The sequence below is a fragment of the Solanum tuberosum genome, unplaced genomic scaffold (assembly GCF_000226075.1).
Source record: "Solanum tuberosum cultivar DM 1-3 516 R44 unplaced genomic scaffold, SolTub_3.0 scf00051, whole genome shotgun sequence".
In the NCBI taxonomy this organism is placed as follows: domain Eukaryota; kingdom Viridiplantae; phylum Streptophyta; class Magnoliopsida; order Solanales; family Solanaceae; genus Solanum; species Solanum tuberosum.
The window spans coordinates 324,033-343,153 of NW_006238978.1; the positions used below are offsets into that span (position 1 = coordinate 324,033).

Below are 19,121 nucleotides of genomic sequence, written 5' to 3' on the forward strand. Positions count from 1 at the left end.
ACTCTGTTCACATTACATCAAGTCCCGACAGACGACCCCGAGACATCATCCATCAAGCCCAACAAAAGTAGTGCATTTTGGAGTGTCCGAGCAACATAGCAAACACATATCAAGTATCTATACATTTAATTCGTACAAAGTAGGAATGGATCGAACAGATGGAAGATTTCATCAAAAAGAAGAGAGACCATAATAATAACAAATTCTACAAACAAAGATTCAAGAACTCAAATTTCTATTTGACGAACAAATTTCCATTGCTGCATTCAAAGTTATAACCATTACAACAAATTCCATAACACATGAACACTTATTCGTCAACTTGCAATTGCCACGGTTAATATTCACAAATTGGACCTAATCACCTAAAATTGCTGCAAGTTTCGAACATAGTATTTATGGAACTATAGTTATCTCAAGCAGAAATACTAAGATCATCCAATTTGCTAAATTCACCTAACAAGAAACCGTAATTGTCAACAACAGGAACGCCCAATTTCTGCGAAAATTTAACTTCTTTATCACCTGAAATTTGTATCCACTGCCCCATCCACATTTCGTCATCACTTTCTTCAACGCCATTCGATGAATCCGAGGTTTGTGCATCCACTTGATCACTAGAAGAAGAACCAAGTTCAGATTTTGCAGAAATACTCATTTCCACATTTGCATTTATAGCCTTATTCAATTGCTCATCAATCTCATCCACCATTAATATTGGCTCACTTGAAGAAGAACCAGGTTCAGAGTTTGCAGAAATAGCCAATTTATCTTTTGCATTTTTAGCCTTCTTCAATATATCATCTGACTCATTTGATGAATCTGTGTTTTGAGAATCATCCATTAATGGCGGACCACTCGAAGAAGAAGAACCAAGTTCAAATTTTGCAGAAATAGCCATTTTCTCTTTTGCATTTTTAGCCTTCTTCAATCTATCAACTGACTCATTTGATGAATCTGTGTTTTGAGAATCAACCATTAATGGAGGATCACTCGAAGAAGAAGACCCAAGTTCAAATTTTGCAGAAATAACCTTATCCACATTTGCATTTTTAGCCTTTTCCAACTTCTCCTGAAACTCAAGTTTCTTAGATTGATAAACCTCAGAAGCTTCTTCAGGAGTATTAAAAGTACCCAACCAAATTCTTTTCTTGCTAAATGGGTCTCTAATCTCAGTAGCAAATTTTCCAGATTTCCTCTTTCGAACCATAGGAGGCAATTTACCAGAAGATTCATCAAAACTCAAAAAGTTTCTGTTTTTTAGTGAAAAACGAGTCTTTACCTTCGTTGAATCCAAGTTCTGAGAATCCACCATTAATGGCGGATTTCCAGATTTTGCAGAAATAGCCTTTTTCTGATACTTTCTTTTTCGAACCCTAGGAGGAGGCAATTGATAAAAATCTAATGGGTTTTTGCTGTTTAGTAAAAAAGATTGAATCTTTACCTTTTTCTGAACAATCTCATGAACAATAATCTTTGGTCTTTTTTCCTGTTTTTCATCATCTGAAGATGATTCTGTAGCATCTGGGTCTGAGATTTTTACTATTATTCTCCTCTGAATTTCAATTATTTCTTGATTTTCACCAATAAAATCTTGTTTGATTTTGGATTTCATACTCAAGAAACTGAAAAAAACTGGTGATTTTTTTTTTCGGTAAGAACAGAGTATAACCAAAAAACAAAAAAATTGAGAAGAGAAGACAAATAGGTTAAGGTATAAAAGGTAGTTAAGGAATTGTTCCCTCGAAAAACTAATTTTGAGAAATTATAGCCAAAAAATAAATAAATGAGAAATTAAATGGTCATTCTTATATAATTTATGAATATTTTTAGTTTGATTAATTAATTTATAAGGTGGAAATTGAATTTTATTCGATAAAGTAAAAGTTCAGAGAATTGAGATTTTCTTGAATATTTTATTCTATAATGCACTTTTAGTTTGTTTTTATTATATAGTTTTTTGGTAAAACTATTTTAAAATTTGTATTTTTGTAGAAAGTTTAAGAACATTTCAATGATTTTTTTTCTAAAAAAAAAGTATTTATTAGTTTTATCTTTATCAATTACACTAATTCGATGTTTACCATTCTAAAATAAAAAAGATCTTGTTGATTCATTCCTAAATCTTATTGGTATCTTCTTAATTTAATAGTCTAATTAAATCAAATTTGAATAAGATTTGTAAGACAAAGACATGTGTGTATTTATTTACTTTCAAATACTCTATACGAAACAAAGTATATATTATCATTTAATTTTTCGTCATGGATATTTGTGTATCCTAATAATATACTAAAACTGTGGCCTCCCAAAAGGTAATTAGAAATGCAATAGTTTTTTTGAGCCAAGCAAAAATTGACCTTTGATTGTGTGGGTAAGGATTGTCGCTAAATGGATAAAAGTTTTACCACTAGAAGTTTTTACCACTAGTTTTTACAAAAGTACTTCTGACTTTATATCATGGTAAAACTTTTAAGGAAAAAATCTAATATATTTTAATATTTATACGTTTAATAATCTTGCTACTTTTACTTCTAAGGAATATAAAAAAATTCTAATATATTTTAATATTTATACGCAGGAGCGGCTCGATAGTGTTAAAAAAAAGACATGTGCCTTAGGTCCGAAATTTAAGGGGCCTCATTTTTAATAATAATAGGTTATAAGTTATTATTTTTAACAAATATTGAATACTATTTGTAGAAAAAGAAATTTTCACGAAAAATGAAGGAATTATTAGAAGAAATTTGACATATTTGGAGTACTATATCTCATGATAAATAATTTAAAATAAGAATGGTTATATTATCAATTGAAAATTAGAACAAATCAATTATATAAAAATTATTAACAATTTAAGTTTAAGGCCCAGTTTGATTTTTGCTTTAGGCCACTAATATACTTGAGCCGCCCCTGTATTATACGTTGTAATAATCTTGCTTACTTTTGCTAGTAAGAGAACTTTTTGCCTATACCCTATAACATATTCCTAAGAATATAATCTAACTTCTTGAATGAAGTTTCTTTAAAAGCGGTGTAACTTGAGTTAGACGATAAGTATATAATTGCAAGGAGGCTTGATGAGATCGATCCAAGAACCGGACAAAATACAAAATACAAACCCACTGTGAAATAATATTTCTAGTCAAAGACATAATTATTTAGTTATAAAATTAACAGTTGATAAACACTTGATACTTATTAATTATTTTTAGCAAGTAAAATCAAATATTAAAGTTTGAATTGTAAAGACTTAAAAGTGTAAAAAATGTATAAATAAATCAAATTAAAGATGTATAGAAAAAGATATTTATAAATTAGTTTGATCAACGATTTTGGCTAACCACTCTTTAAGCAAACGATGTTGATTAAATATGACAAAATCAGCCCATAAAAATATAATTCGCTAATTCACAAGTTTCATAGAATTCATTAACTCGACTTATTTTAATTCTCTCAATTTGGTTCATCTAAAAGTTAAATTTGAAAATTAGTTAGATGGGTTTTGGAAAGACATATAAAAAAGGAACAGAGAAATTTAGAACAAAAAAATCGAATATGAAAAAAAAAATGTATAGAAAATATAGAAAACAAAATAAACCTTATACCCTAATGACGTATTTTAAAGTCATGCGTGTTCAAAGAGCAAAGCAGATAATATCATCACTATTAAGCTGGACATGTGTCAGCCTTGTCTAGTCCGAATATCAGGACGTTGCAATTATATATATATATATATATATATTGTTACATCGAACATAAGTTCTAACTTCCGCTTATAAAAGCGACGTTCAGGATATATATTTCAAGATGGTAAACTTGTTCAATTAACAACAAGTTTTGCAGACAATAGAAAACTATAACCTGCATAAGACACCTGATGCTTATTGTTCTACAAAAATTCATCAAACTCTTATTCCAGGAAAAAAAAAACTATGTAATTCACACTGCGTTACAAAACGATGAAAGTATTAACACATGTATACATGAAATACACCATTTCACTTGCTATAGTAGGTAAATTATTCCTTTTTATCGCGATGACGCTGTCTTCAGGCTCGATTATGTATCGGGCTCGATTTCGTTCACAGTATCTACGGGAACAACCGGAATAGAGTCCCACCACTCCTGTAATCTCCTATTTCCTTTCTCATTTTGCTTGCTTTTCCCTATCTTTGATGCTGCCACAAAGCCATACGACGCCAACGCCATTAGAATGAACTTAAAAGGAACCACGGCTAAAATCACCGCAGCAACGACCAATGCTACCATTACCATATCTGCATGCTGCAATCAAAAGCGGATTCAGGATTTAAATTCAAGGGATTCCACCTTTAAGTTATTAGCACTAAATACGAACCTTAAACTCGTACATTTGAGATTATGAGTTCAGAAGTTAATATTTATTAAAATTTTAGTGATTCACGTGTATATATTGGGTTTCGTTGAACTGATAAAAGCTATTTACATGTACCACGGGCTTCAATTACCTACTAAGTTAACAAGGGACAGAAGGAGTTGAAAGCAAAAAATGCAGGGTAAAATAACGTACCTTTGGAGCTTTCGAAACCAACACTGACCAAATTTTCAGTATAGTTACATTCATCGTTTGGATCAAGTCATAGACGCTTCTCAGCCCCAGTTGCGCTGACACTATACTTTCCATTGTTGTCTGATCGGATCCAGTGTAGACGACTATCCTGTCGACCTTATCTGGTATCCTCCTTCGTCTAGCCCATATCATCGCAGCGACAATTCCCAATAAGAGAGCAGCTATTGCCTTGCCGACCCACTCGCTACAGTCACAAGCATCCGTTAGCTCGTATAGGGACTTACTAAAACAATAGAAGTTCACTGTTTGACATCGAACGTAGGCAAGTGACAAAGCGGGAATAAGGAAACTCACTTGTAAATAACAACCAACGTCGTTACCACAAGAATGGTACTGGATACCGGCCTTTCCCATGTAAAAGCATCTTGAACATATGGAACTAACTTTTTTAGTGGTTTAAGCAGACCCTAAAGAAAAATAGAACATACTTTAGCACAATTGATATGCAGCATAAAGGTATATACACATATCGAGACCTTTTCAATTAGGAATACGAGATGCACAACACTCGTAAACAGGAGTAGAGTGGCAACCTACCATAAGAACCTGGACACTATTGCCGATTCCTTCGTCTTTCAGATCCTCGACCGTAGCTTTAGCCTTTTGAATTTCTTTAGCTTCCTCCCGCGACTGATCAATAGCACTCTCCAATGACGAAACATGGTCGACTTGTACTGGCGAAGTAGGGACGTCATTGATATCTTTTTGGATTTCTTTTAATTCTACACTTGGAACAAACATTTGGGAGACATTAAGGCTCCTCAAGATCGAGCTAGCACTACACGGGTGTCTAGTGTCAACTTTCTTCAAACTCTCGGCAAGCTCTTTAAGCACGTAATCTCCCTTCGGCAATTCATCGAGCAAGTCGAAAATTAGGAAGTTTTTGGGGCCTGGAGGAGATATCCTAAGCATTTCTCTAGCTGCATGTAGCCTAATGATTCCTAGTATTGTCCTCGCGTGCATTTCCCACGACTCCAATGGTGAATCTATTTTGAACTTCCGTAAAAACCTATGCAATAGCATAATTTCCTTCACAAGAGAAAGCCAGTGGTCGCGTCTTGTTGAGCTTGTTATTTCTGGAAATTCAATGACAACCCCTTCTTGCCTAAACGGAGAACACAAGTCGATTAATAAGTTGGCCTGGAATTCGTGATTACCTCAAGTTATGTTGCTGGGACGCTTCAAAAATGCTGCCCCACCTGTTTTAGATCCTCCAAAAATGCATTACTTTTAAAGGATCCGACATGATCCCGTCAACATTTTCGAAGAGCCCGAGCAACATATTCCTGAAGTGTTTAAGATGACTATTACCCGCTTTCTCATGTCTCTAGTAAATGAAAATGCAATTTAGTCCTCGAGAAAAGACCGAAAAACTTGAATGCAATTTAGTCCTTGAGGAAAACCCGGAGAACTTGATTAACTGGTGCAAACATATTTAGAAGTCATTAAGAGTACTTACAATTCAGACGATTCATATACTATGGCTTTGTCGAAGAGAGGAGCACCCCATGGACCCGTGGCAGCTGTCTTGACACTTTGTTCACTGTCTTTCGAAAGATCGAGCTTAATAGCTTCTTTGTAAGAGAGAACACCAGATGCCTCGAAGTAGAGGGCATAGTTCGTTAGAGTCAGCCTACCTAGAAATAAGAAGTCCGTTAGAAATCCCAAGCCAGGTAACAACACAAACCACAATTAAAGGCAAGACATACCAGGCCAACTTGTGCCTCCAATGTGGCGCACTACTCTCTGCGAACTTCCAGTTCCTTCCACATGTAGTATGAACTCATCGTCCGCCATTTCCATGCCTGTTGGGGTTGTTTGTGTTTGCAAATGCTTCACACATCTAATCAATGGAACCAATCAATCAGTCAATCAACTATACCTCAACCCCAACAACACTATTTTATTATTTTTCCAAGCGAGAAACAAGAATTACTTTTCAATCTCTTTCAGAAACATGTCATAAGCGGGATAATGAAGTCGATTTTCCGTAGATGCTGTCAGTGTCTCGAAAGTAAATCGTCCATTAATAATATCGGCTACTAAATGTACAAGCGTCCCCATCCACAGGAATGCATCCTCTCCAACACCTGGTTCATTATCAACCTGTCAAATCAAACGTAAATGTACTGTAAGAATCTAAGGTATAACATGAAGATTTCGGGTACGTAGTTAGTTATTAGCTTTCCATTTTTCTTACTAGCATCTTAAGTTAGTGTGGTACAGAGAAGAAATACATATCACTTATCAGGAGGCGCGCACCAGATGAAATCCGAGTGTCTATCGAGTAGCACAATGTGACGAAAAGAAAATTTCTAGTTAAGATACAAGTTCCTTACAAGGAGTGGCATGACATCCGAGTAGAACAACGATATGTCATCTTGTTCTTGAGGCACTTTACAAGTTACTTTCCTGTCTTCTTTTTCTTTTGCCACGCACTCCTGTAATATAAAGGAAAAAACATACCACATAGCACATTTCATCAGGGGAAAAAAACACCAAAATTCTAATTGGCATCTGTAAAGGTAATAAAACCGTTCTTGTTCGCTTATGCTAAAACACAGAATCACTAATCTCCTATGTAGTACAAACATAAGTCTGATGTGACGAGTACATTAAGAGTAATTACGAGAGAAATATGGATTAAAATCTGTAATAGACATGGAAATGTAGCAGCATCTACTTAAACTCATAGAGTAATCATCCTACACTCGGGGGACAAATAAATTGCTGGCTGATCCACTCTAGACTAAGAACTTCTGAATTTAGGCCATTCTTCGAAAAGTATGCATATGAAACTAGTATACACGAAACGGATAACATCAAATCGTTAGGATTAGAACATAGCAACCGCAGAAGCTATTAGGATCAATTTTTATAATTTAAAGCTTTTAAAGTACACGATACACAAAATCAAAGCATGCAGTAAAGAGAGAGTCATTGGATTAAAAAGTATAGCAAAGGACATTAACTGAATGCCTGTCTTCATCAGCTGAACTCGGCATTTGCCATGCTAGCATCATATCAAATGTGATCCGGCTAAACGAACCATTGACTAACGTCTCCTCCAACTTACTGCATACATCAGTGAGGGCCTTAGAGCAGCAAAATTCCACTAACTTCCTTGAATAACAACCCATTTTAGGATCCCATCCATCCTCAAATTCATGCACTAATTCATCCACAGAGGTGCCTAACCTCCTGCGACGAAACATTTATCAATAACGGTTGAAAACATAATTAAATACGTAACTTTCATTACTTAAGAAATTGGATTTAGCGACAGACAAATTTTGTAGCTAAACAACAAAATCCATCGCCAGGGCCGGGCCCACCCTTAGCCAAGAGGTGTCAAGCGACACCCACATTGTATATAGAGGTCAAGATTTAGTCTAGTGGTTAAGATGTTACGAAAATTTCTTAAGATCGTGTGTACTAGTTCTATTAGCCTCATATTTATATTTTTTACTACAATCATTGACACTCCTTAATGATAATTCTGGATCCGCTATTGTCCGTCGCAACGGATTAGAGACAAAGTTCGTAGTTAATTTCAGTTTTTTTTTAGTAGTTTAGGTGAAATTGTTAGGCACTTCAACATGATATCAGAATGGACAAATTTCTATGTTCGAGGATCACTGCTACTCGTGATCACATGTTTGACTAGGGGTGTGCACTATTCGGATTAAACCGAATAACCAAACCAAATCAAACCGAATTTTTATTTGGATTGGTTTTTTGGTTTTTCGGATTGGTTTTGGATTAAAAAATTACTTTGTTTGGTTTTTTGGTTTGGTTTCGGATTTTAAAAAATAAAAACCGAAAAAACCCGAATTATATATATATATATATAATGTTTAGGTTTAGAATTAAGTTGGAGTTAACCACTTTTGTCCCTTTTTGGTTATTGTCTTTCATGATGATTACGTTTATATTTTATGTTTGAATTACATCTTTAATAGGTATACTTATAAGTATTGTGTTTTATGTTTTACTTATGATTTATATTAGAAAGAATATTTAAGGGATTAAATATTATTACTTTGGTTATATATGTTATTAATTATTGACATAACCGAATAACCAAACCGAAAAAAACCGAACCGAATAGAGGAAAACCAAACCAAACCAAATTTATTTTGGATCGGATTGGGTTACACTTTTACAAAACCAAAAACCGAAAATCCAAACCGAATAGTGTAAAACCAAACCAAAAAACCGAATGCACACCCCTATGTTTGACCCATGAAAAAGAATCAAACTCACCCTCGTAGTTCTCAATGAGCACGTGTAGGGTGTGTTGAAGACACAATTAAATAATACGTGTACATAAAAATGCGACTCTCTCTAACAACTTAAGTCAACATAAATGGGATGATAATTACTTTTCACAATTTTGTATATGGGTAATGCTAAATGGCCAGAAATTTTAAAAGTCTATAATATCCATTTTATTTTAAAATAAACTGATCTTTTTTCATTTTTTAATTAAAAGGTATTAAAGTTAAAAGGATAAAAATGTTCAAAAACGTAAAATAACATAATGTGAAAACTTGAAGAGGGGCTCACTAGAAAGTGAAAGCACATAACCCCCTCCGTCCCAATTTATATGGGACCTTTTAAAATTCGACATTCAAACAAGTTTATATTTTACCATAATCTTTCATATATCTTTTAAATATTTTGAGTTGTCAATTTTATTGCGATTTACTGTAATTTTTACTAATTTTCAAATATATAAATTTTATTCAGAAAACTTGAAGATTTTATGTCAATTCACCGTCTAACTTAAACTGTCCGACTCCCAAAATTTGAACTATGTCACATAAATTGAGACATACGGAGTATTAATTATACACCTAATTCAATTATTTTCTTTTACTATCCTTTTACTTGTTCATGGTCTTAGTAAATCATGTTTTTCACTTTTATCTCATCACAAGTAACCATTTTTACAACTTTATATAAATACAAATAGTAATCAAACTCTATAGCACAGTTAACAAGGATAATATCTCTTGATCAACAACTACATACATAACCTAATCATGTCGAAAGTAAGATCTAATAATAACAGTATGTACGCATATCTTATTTCTATCTTTAACAAGACAAGTTTCGATAGAAAAAAAAAACAAATAACCATAGAAAGTAGTTATACTAGTAATAAAAAATGCAACAAAAATAGTAAAGAGGAAAACTAACATAGCACATGAATGAATAACGTCGTTGGCAATGGAAGATAGATGCTTCTTTCCCATCTTTTTATTAAAATTTTAGAATTATAATTCAAGGTTTTTATGTATAAATTTTATATTTTTGTAGAAGACAAGTTCCAGAAAGAAAAAATAAAAATAAAAATTTATAGTGGGCTTCAGTTCTTTAGGATCTATAGGACACGTGTTCAACATGCAACAACTCATGCCCCTTATTCAGCCCTTACTCGACTTTATCGATACTTTCCCTATATTATCCTTATTAATTCTTCACATTATATTAAAAAAATAATTATCTTAAATTACTTTAATTTATTAAAATTTATTAATTTTACTCTTATAATTGACCTTTCCTTTAAAAAAAATGTAAACAATTCAAAAAAAAGTTTGAGAAATAAATTAATGAAATTATTTTTTTATTTATAATTTCTTAACATATATGTGAAAGAAAAAAAAGTAACTAATATGAAATACTTTGTATTTATGAGTTGTGTATTCGAAATTTGGCAGTCCCAATAAAGAAACGAAACTTTAAAGGTTTGCTTGGATAATAAACACCTTCTACGTTTACCGCTTCTTTCAAGCTTCGATAATAGATATAAAAGAATATATGATGTTAAATGTTCTCTTCATCGATAAAGCTTCAAAATAAAACTATACTACAATTGGTAAATGCTTGATTTTCAATATTATATTCCATCTTGTCCTTGTTTATTTAAAGGAATTGATACATTTTCTTTGAAAACTAAGAGAAGGGAAAGAATATTGATATCTTAATTCACCTATATTACTATAATAAAAAAAAAGATATTAATTACTTTCACAAAAATGACAATGACACATCACTACTATTAGTATCACACCTTTATTTATCAAAAGGTATATCTTTATTGACTAACCAAAACTATGCTAAGAATGATTTGGTGTACATAATGCCAAAGGTTATATTTAATATGTTAAATAATTAATTTGAATCGAGGGTCTATCGAAAACAAGTTTTCTAGTATTACTGTATTACACAAAATATGTAAGAATAAAAATTTAATTTGTATAAATAAAATTTAAACTGCAACAGAGCTTGCACATCGTCGAAATCTCTTATTTTTTTGTAATTGTGAAAACTCAGTGAATAATGTGTTACAAGTCAAAATTTTATGGAAGTAAACATAATTCTCCCAAAAATTAATATATTCTATATGAAAATATCCCAATAAATCAAAATGAACTTTCTCTATGCAAGTAGCTTATATTGGGCCACAACTTATTGGGCTTGAGATGGCAAATACCAAGTCCAGCCTCCAAAAGCCCATAACGCTTATAGTTTAGGATCTTTTTTCCTTTTTCTGCCATTATTATAGATTTTCAAATAGAAAAATTAACTTAAATAATTGTATGCTCAGAAGAATAGCCAACAGATGTATAATATACATGTAGTTAATGTGCAATATATGTAGTATTTGTTGGTCGAACGGCCAAATGTGTAACTTCCCCGAAATATTCACTCCTTGGTTTACTCGTCTTAAATTGAAATTAAAGTTATATAGCGGTAACTAATAATATATCTTGTAGATGCCCTACACTGCTCATGATATAGTTATGAATATACTTATCAAAACTCTAAAAAGCCTAGAAATATACATGTCCAGTTGAGAGAGAATATGATTGTATCACGATGCCTAACGTGTTGTGTCCAACTAAAAATTAAACACAATTCCGCCGACGTTTTTTCGGATCGAGCCAAATTATTTATTGTAAATAAATGATGAATCAAGAACTTTTTTAATAAGTATATATCATAATATTGTGCTTGAAGAAATTAAAAAGGTAATGAATCGAATCTATCTTTCAATGTATAAATTCTTATAATCATCATAGTAGAAATTCTCCCCAAACTTGTAGATGCCACTATACTTCCCAGCCATTAATCTCAAAATTGTCAGCTTGATTTACAATTTTTCTTTTCTTCATTTAACATATTAAAAATAGGAAAATATAAAAATAACATAATGTTTTTATTTGGGGAGAAAGAGACAAATATACCCCCGAATTATCATAAATTGTATGCAGATACTCTTTGTTATACTTTTAGGACATTGGTGCCCCTGTCGTCCAAAAACTAGAGCATATATACCCTTTATACTAACGGACATACATGTGTCATAATCTTATCCACCGACCCGACATTTATTAAATATCGAATCGACAGATAAGATTACGCCACGTGTCCCTATTTAGTCTTCCATTAGAGTGAAGGGCATATCTGCTCTAGTTTTTGGACGGCAGGGACACCAATGTCCCAAAAATATGATAGAGAATATCTGCATGTCATTTACGATAGTTCGGGTATACTAGTCACCTTCTCAAATCATAAGCACACTTGAAGTGAAAACACATGTAGTGTGGGGGGGAATTAATTAGTTATTGGTTTATGTCCATTTCTACAATATTGTCAATCTCATCAATCAATCATTCATTTTAGAATTATGATATCATTATCAAAACAAATGGATCCTAGGTCCAATTCTTGATTTATTCATTTACTCAATATCAAATTCTTATCCTTCTCTAAGGTCACATGCATAGTCATTAACTTTATATATTTCCCAAAGTTGGATAAAAAACAAAGCATCCATTTCTTCCCACTATACCTTATTACTCAATTTGGAAATTATGTCCCTTTTATTTAAGAATATAACAAAACTCTCTCCATATAATCTATTTCCCACTCTCAATAATTGATTCTCATTCTTTCTACTTTAATTCACATCCTTCTTTTTTTTCTTTTTATTGTCTTTTGGTGTGACTAAGAGAGGGGTTTAGACTACATAGGATTAGTCATGTGTTGTCTACTCTCGTCTCTAGTGGAATAGACTTAAAGTAAATAGTATACATGTTTATACATAGTGCATATATATATATAGAGAACCATTCAACCATCTAATTTATAAGTTTAAATAGGGATAATTACATGTCTGAACCATTTAGTCATCTAATTTATAAAACATTTTCAACGTATATACATAGTGCATACTTTATACAATATATACATATAATGTACATATACTATACATCGATAGTGTATATGTTGTGCATATATACTTCAATTATATTGGTAAATTAGTTGATCGAAGAATATATATTCTTAACTTTCCCTTTACATAAATGCACTTTTTTCTTTGGCCATTTAGTATCTGAACTCACTCCTCTGACTAATCTAATTATGTACCAAGTGGGCTAATTAAGGGGCATAAAGTATTTGTATATGTAACACGAAATATCCATTAAAAATTAAGTGATCTTAACTATCACACCCCTTGATTATAATTGTAGTATTTCAGTGTAAATAGCAGGTTAGGAGACTTTTGAGATATCTCCTTGAGAAGTGAATATGTCATAATCGTGACTTAATTTATCGATCATCGAAAATTCCCACAATAGGAAAAATGTTGTAATTTTAAACAAAATAGAGCTTTATATATAATTTGGATGGTAGCTATTTTTGTATATGTTTGCCACTTACTGAATACCACTCTGTAGAGATTCTTTTGACATCTTTAAAATTACTAAGGGGGGAAGAATGTATCTATTTATCTAATTATTACATGAGGTACTTTGACATTAAATCAAATACAAATGGATAATAAAGATTTTTACCTATTTCTGATGTTTTATTTTAGTTAAATACTTAGGCTAATTTTCTTATTATTTTCGTTGTTCTCTATGAATCCATTATTGATATCCCTTTTATCGGAAAATACACTATATAAGGTAGATTAAGAAAATATACACTATTGGTTGAATCCTTTTGATTGAAGAGCTAAATTTTCATTTCATCGATGAGTGCTCAATTTTCATTATTTGTAATCTCCTCTTTCATTATTCCTTTCCTTCCACCCTCAATTTATTTCTTTATTTTTTTAAAAATGAATCCCTTTTAATTTCCTCGTATATTTATATATTTATATACCCCTTCTGGGTGGCCCAGTGGTTTGGGCTTGGGACTTCTAGGTTGAAGGTCTTAAGTTCGAAACCCCTTGCCAGCGAAAGCAAGGGGTTTGCCTTTTGGGTCGAGCTCGCCGCACCGGACTTGCCTAGTGTGGGTTACCTCTCTCCTATATGGTTTGCGAGCTATTGCATAGGAGCGGAGATTTTACCCTGTGCGCACCCAAAGGGTAGCGACTGCGGATTTCCCTTGTCATAAAAAAAAAAAAAATTATATCTTTATATTTAAATCTCCTTAATAAAATTATTAGTCCGCCACAAAATTTAATCTCGGAGTTATTCTTTGCTTGGCATTTTGTATATATATATACTTCAATTATAATAATTACAATAGCATATTCAATAAAATTTCATAAAATAAAGCATAAAAAAGAGTAAAATGTACGCAAATATTATGGTGTACTTTAATTATTACTCTAAAAATAAAATTTCGAAAAGAAATTAAAAAAAATTAGGACTTCAATACATACTACTATATAATATATATCCTTTTGGCCCCTACCTTCAAACTCCCAAATGATTTCTAGGTACTTTCTTACGAATCATCCACTAAATTCTCTTATCTCTTCTTTTAAGGCTCACAATTGGATATACCACTTAATTTATTCCCATGATAAACACCTAGCTATTACAATGACACCTATGTTCAATAATTTTAACACTAAAAAAAATAATTAGTGGCGAACAAATTTCTGTTGTTAAACAATAAAAATTTATCGCTAATTTTATTAAATAATAGATAAATGATGAATTATCAAAAAATCATGTTAAATATGAGCGATTTAACAATAGATTAGTGATGAATTTTATAGTTAATTCCTGCTTTTAAGGCTCGTACTTTGATATACAATGACATCTATGTATGTTCAATTGTTTTGTACCAACAAAATGGAATAAGCGACGGACAATTTCTATTGTTAATAATAAAACTTGTTAATTATATTTAACGATAAATTAGCTATGAATTATTAAGAAATATTATTAGCTACAAGCTATTAATTAGATATAGATTAACGATGAATTTTACAGCTAATTTTTTTTTTTAAGTCTCCAATTGGATATACCCTACCACTTGTTTGATTCCCTTGATAAACATGATATCTAAGTTCATAATATTCCTTCCAACAAAATAATTTTTTATATTCTAATACAAACTACAAAACACTTAGCATTATAAAAATAACTTTGAAGACATCAAACTTTTTGGATTTGTTAGCCATTTTGATGACTTTGACTAAAGAATAAACATTGTTTTCGAAAAAGATTTGTAAATACTTCTCCATCCTAAAATATTTGCTATTATTTTGTTAGAATAAAACTATATGAACTTTAATCATATATTAAGATATACTTTTTTATTATATAAATATGAAAAAAATGTAATTTAAAATATATTTTATACAATTTTTATATTGAATTAAAAAGGAATTAAACATCATTATCTTGACTTGAAAAAATGAAAATCAACAACTAATTTGAGACAGTAAATTGGAATAAACATAGGGAAAAGCAAAGAGGCATCACTATCTTGAAAACTCAAACCAAAATAGTATTTTAATTAATTAAATTCCCATACATTTTCTTGGCAAAGTTATGGTTGCCGCCCTTTTGATCAAACCATATAATCCCACGTTTAATTTACTTGGACATAAAATAATATTTTAGTAATATACTCCTAAGTCCAACTCTGGCCGTCCCTATTTATTTGTAAAATATTTTCTAACTTAATTTCTTTTATTTATTTTGTCATTTTTTAAAAATCTAGGAAGGATAACTTTTTTTCTTATTTTATCTTTAGTGTATTAATGTTGAGTTAATGTCTTTGAGAAATATAGTGAGTAAATATATTTGAGACTTTATTAATTAATAAAAATAAAATAGTACATTCACTATACTAATCATTGTTTTCTTAATAAGCGTGTCAAATTAAAATTTGATAATTAAAAATGAACCGAGAGACTAAATTTTAGTCAAGCACGTTTCTTACATAATTAAAAAGAGGGAATATATATATAATTTAATATAATATAATAAATTGAATAAGAATCAATTTCCAAGGAGGCAGCAATAAAGCAAAGTTCATTTTCAAGATCATACTTTTCTTGACTCCCCTTTTTTCCTCAAGGCTTTTCTTTGCATGAAAAATATAAGAAAAAATTAAAATTTATTTTTAATATTAATTATTCATCAAATAATTTATCATGACCTAAATTAAATATCAAGTAATATGAATTTTATGATAAAATATTTATATAAGTAATTATTTTTCTATAAAATATGTAAAGTTTAAACTGAACCAGTAAAAATGAACGGGAGGAGTAATGAATTTATTCAATTCAATTCAATGTGATGTTCTTTACATTGTATCAAGACTTATTTACTTCTATATATCTTAAAATGCATCATCTAGATTATATACTTTTGACACAATATTATAAGAAACAACCTAGCTAGAGCACTATATAATAGAATAGACCCAACCCCCTACCCACCCACACAAAAAAGATCTTTTCACTTTTCTTGTTCAAGAACTTCCTATATCCTATATAATTGATGTAAATAATAAGAATCTCAGTTCGTCTCATTTTATATGAAGGTGTTATATTAATTAAATAAAATCATTTTATATAAAAAAAATAAAATCAAAACGTATAATTTTAAATATATCATAATATTTCTATAACTCTAAATCATATCATAATTTAGTTTTTTTTTGGAGGGAGGGGGTGGAGGACCAAAGAGTGTTGAAATTTATATGGTCAATATTCATTAACAAGTAAAAGAAAAGGGGTCCATCCACATGTATTTAGAGCACACTTAGATGCTCATACAAAGATCATTATTATTATTCTCTTGTTTACTAAATGGCACAATATATTTTCATACTCTTAAAACTCACAAAAAAAAAATTAAATAAAATTCCATTTGAGTTTTTATGTTCCATAAAGTTTGTAAGTACTATTTTCATGTGGAAAAAAAATAAACTCATATTATTTTTTTTCTCCTTTAGAGACGTATAAAAAATCCCTTTATTGTCATCATCTATATAATACTTCACTTTGCTTTAAATTCTCTTTCATTCTTCATCAACTTATTTCCAAAAAAAAATCTTTTTTTTCTTTTCTTCTCTCTCTTCTTTCTAATGATGAGTAATGATAATAATAATAATAATTTATCAAATAAAGATGAATTATTTGAGCTAAGAAGAGGTCCATGGACTCTTGAAGAAGATAATCTTCTTATTCATTATATTTCTACTCATGATGAAGGTCGTTGGAATGCCTTAGCAAAATGTGCTGGTAATTTTTAAATTTTATATAATTCTTGAATTTAAGTAAGAAATAATTTTATTAAAAAAATATACACTTTTTCTAATGTTGTATTATGTTTTTTATTTTTTTGAATTGTCTTTTAGCTAGATGTGAAAGGCATCTATCAAAATTGTATAATACTATTCTTTTTATTTATTTATTAAATATTATTTTCTTCAGGATTGAAGAGAACAGGAAAAAGTTGTAGACTAAGGTGGCTGAATTATTTAAAACCAGATATTAAACGTGGAAATCTCACTCCACAAGAACAACTCTTAATTCTTGAACTTCACTCCAAATGGGGAAATAGGTAAATTTACTTTTAACCTGTATGATTTATAGTTCACGAGTTCGAGTCTAATCGCTCTCGATATTTGTGTCACTAGGTTATTTATGTTATACTCCTTGGGGCTACAATGTGGGAGATATTTTGTGCATCGAATTGTCTTTACCTTTTTATTTCAAACAACTCAAGATTATGTTAATTTAAATTTTGAATTCGTCTATGTGTTACAGGTGGTCAAAGATTGCTCAGCATTTACCAGGAAGAACAGACAACGAAATCAAGAATTACTGGAGAACGAGGGTACAAAAACAAGCAAGACAACTTAAAGTTGATTCAAATAGCAAGAAGTTTGTTGAAGCAATCAAGAATCTATGGGTACCAAGATTACTTGAAAAAATGGAACAATGTTCTTCATCATCAATTGAGAAAAAACTTCCTAATTTACCCTTAATCAACAATAATCAAGAACCTTGTACAAAACACAACAAATCCCATGATACTAATAACAACCACAACACAACATGGGGTTCACTAGAAAATTCATTAGATTCAATGAATGTGTTGAATGAAAATTTGAATTCAATTCTTCAAGATGATGAATGTTATCATGTGGGAAGTTTCATTCAGCAGCCAGAGCATTTAACATATCAAGAAATGTCAATTTCAGAATGTGAGGTGGCAGAAGCTAATTGGTTGAATGATGAAGGATCATTGTGGAACATGGATGAACTTTGGCAATTCAAAAAGCTAGGAGATGTAGACATCTAGCTAGACTTGAACAATTTTCAAAATCAAGAAAAGGGGTTGTGGGGGGGGGAGGGGCAAAATGGTAATCATAATATTGTATTTGAAAGTCTTACTTAGCTTTATAATATCACTTTGATATTAATGCCTATATGCTATGGACTAAGGTTTTTAGTAGGTGTTTTTAAAAGTTTTGACTTTTGACTTGTAAAAATGAAATATCAAATGACTACTCTTAAATTTTCTTGATTTTTTGTGTATTTGTCCTATTGAGAACTTCCCATGTGTGAGCTTGCTTATTTTGTTGGTTCCAAGTCAGAAAAAAGAGTTATCAGTGTAAAATTTCTCAATCTATAGTCAGAGAAAAGGAATTGTCAGCGTAAAATTTGTCAATTCATGATGAATGGAATGAAGATTGTTCTTTTACTATTGAGGAGTCTTAGTTAACATTATATACTTATCCACTAGTTTGATCCATTATTGAGAAGATGACTCTTCAGACATAGAAAGATAAACTAGGAAAGATGAAAGGATGTGGTCAAATTAAAGAAAGTATGAGGAAGTGACTTTGGTGAAAGAGAGAGCTCAAAATGCTAAGGAAAAGGACTCTTCTTGTGTTGTCTAGTCATGTAAAGGGGACACATATTTCATAGTATTTGTATTGGAAGGAGTATGACCTATAGATTAAACCTATCTTGCTCCTTGCTCGGACTTTTCAAAATGTTGTCAAGTGTATATTAAATCCTTCAAGTAGTGCATTTCTGGAGGATCTGATACGAATAAGGCATCATTTTTCGAAAGTCCAAGTAACATAGGGTGAAAAACCTCCCCCCAACACAAAACAAAAACATACCCCCATTCTTTGGCTTGGGTTCATCCTTTTCACAATTATGTTTTAATTATCCAATATCTAAAATTTACCGAGTCTGATTAATTCGAGTTTGTATTAG

General features: G+C 31.0%; 3 protein-coding genes across 3 annotated transcripts; 1 reads left to right on the plus strand and 2 right to left on the minus strand.

Moving 5' to 3' along the window:
* Window positions 1-415: 415 nt before the first annotated feature.
* Window positions 416-1,615, minus strand: LOC107059999 (ethylene-responsive transcription factor CRF2-like). Its single transcript, XM_015307224.1, has one exon. It carries the CDS (start codon window positions 1,613-1,615, stop codon window positions 416-418), a length of 1,200 nt encoding a protein of 399 aa, XP_015162710.1.
* Window positions 1,616-2,088: 473 nt separating this feature from the next.
* Window positions 2,089-9,873, minus strand: LOC102603928 (uncharacterized). Its single transcript, XM_006344238.1, has 11 exons — window positions 9,818-9,873; window positions 7,585-7,813; window positions 6,952-7,053; window positions 6,549-6,718; window positions 6,322-6,455; window positions 6,072-6,249; window positions 5,150-5,717; window positions 4,907-5,019; window positions 4,553-4,796; window positions 4,105-4,287; window positions 2,089-2,136 (listed from the first exon to the last, which is right to left on the minus strand). Exons 1-11 carry the CDS (start codon window positions 9,871-9,873, stop codon window positions 2,089-2,091), a joined length of 2,025 nt encoding a protein of 674 aa, XP_006344300.1.
* Window positions 9,874-16,954: 7,081 nt separating this feature from the next.
* LOC102604269 (transcription factor MYB108) lies at window positions 16,955-18,232 on the plus strand. The gene is made up of 3 exons (XM_006344239.2): window positions 16,955-17,129; window positions 17,322-17,451; window positions 17,658-18,232. Exons 1-3 carry the CDS (start codon window positions 16,973-16,975, stop codon window positions 18,193-18,195), a joined length of 825 nt encoding a protein of 274 aa, XP_006344301.2. The 5' UTR covers window positions 16,955-16,972; the 3' UTR covers window positions 18,196-18,232.
* Window positions 18,233-19,121: the final 889 nt, after the last annotated feature.

What these genes read in the sequence shown, in the direction of transcription:
- LOC107059999 (XM_015307224.1), bottom strand. Translation starts at nt 1,615, where the DNA reads ATGAAATCCAAAATCAAACAAGATTTTATTGGTGAAAATCAAGAAATA.
- LOC102603928 (XM_006344238.1), bottom strand. Translation starts at nt 9,873, where the DNA reads ATGGGAAAGAAGCATCTATCTTCCATTGCCAACGACGTTATTCATTCA. An exon ending in GTTATTCATTCATGTGCTAT is followed by an intron (nt 7,814 to 9,817) that starts GTTAGTTTTCCT and finishes GTTTCGTCGCAG; the next exon opens with GAGGTTAGGCACCTCTGTGG. An exon ending in ACGTTGGTTGTTATTTACAA is followed by an intron (nt 4,797 to 4,906) that starts GTGAGTTTCCTT and finishes TTGTGACTGTAG; the next exon opens with CGAGTGGGTCGGCAAGGCAA.
- LOC102604269 (XM_006344239.2), top strand. Translation starts at nt 16,973, where the DNA reads ATGATGAGTAATGATAATAATAATAATAATTTATCAAATAAAGATGAA. An exon ending in TGCCTTAGCAAAATGTGCTG is followed by an intron (nt 17,130 to 17,321) that starts GTAATTTTTAAA and finishes TATTTTCTTCAG; the next exon opens with GATTGAAGAGAACAGGAAAA. An exon ending in CACTCCAAATGGGGAAATAG is followed by an intron (nt 17,452 to 17,657) that starts GTAAATTTACTT and finishes TATGTGTTACAG; the next exon opens with GTGGTCAAAGATTGCTCAGC.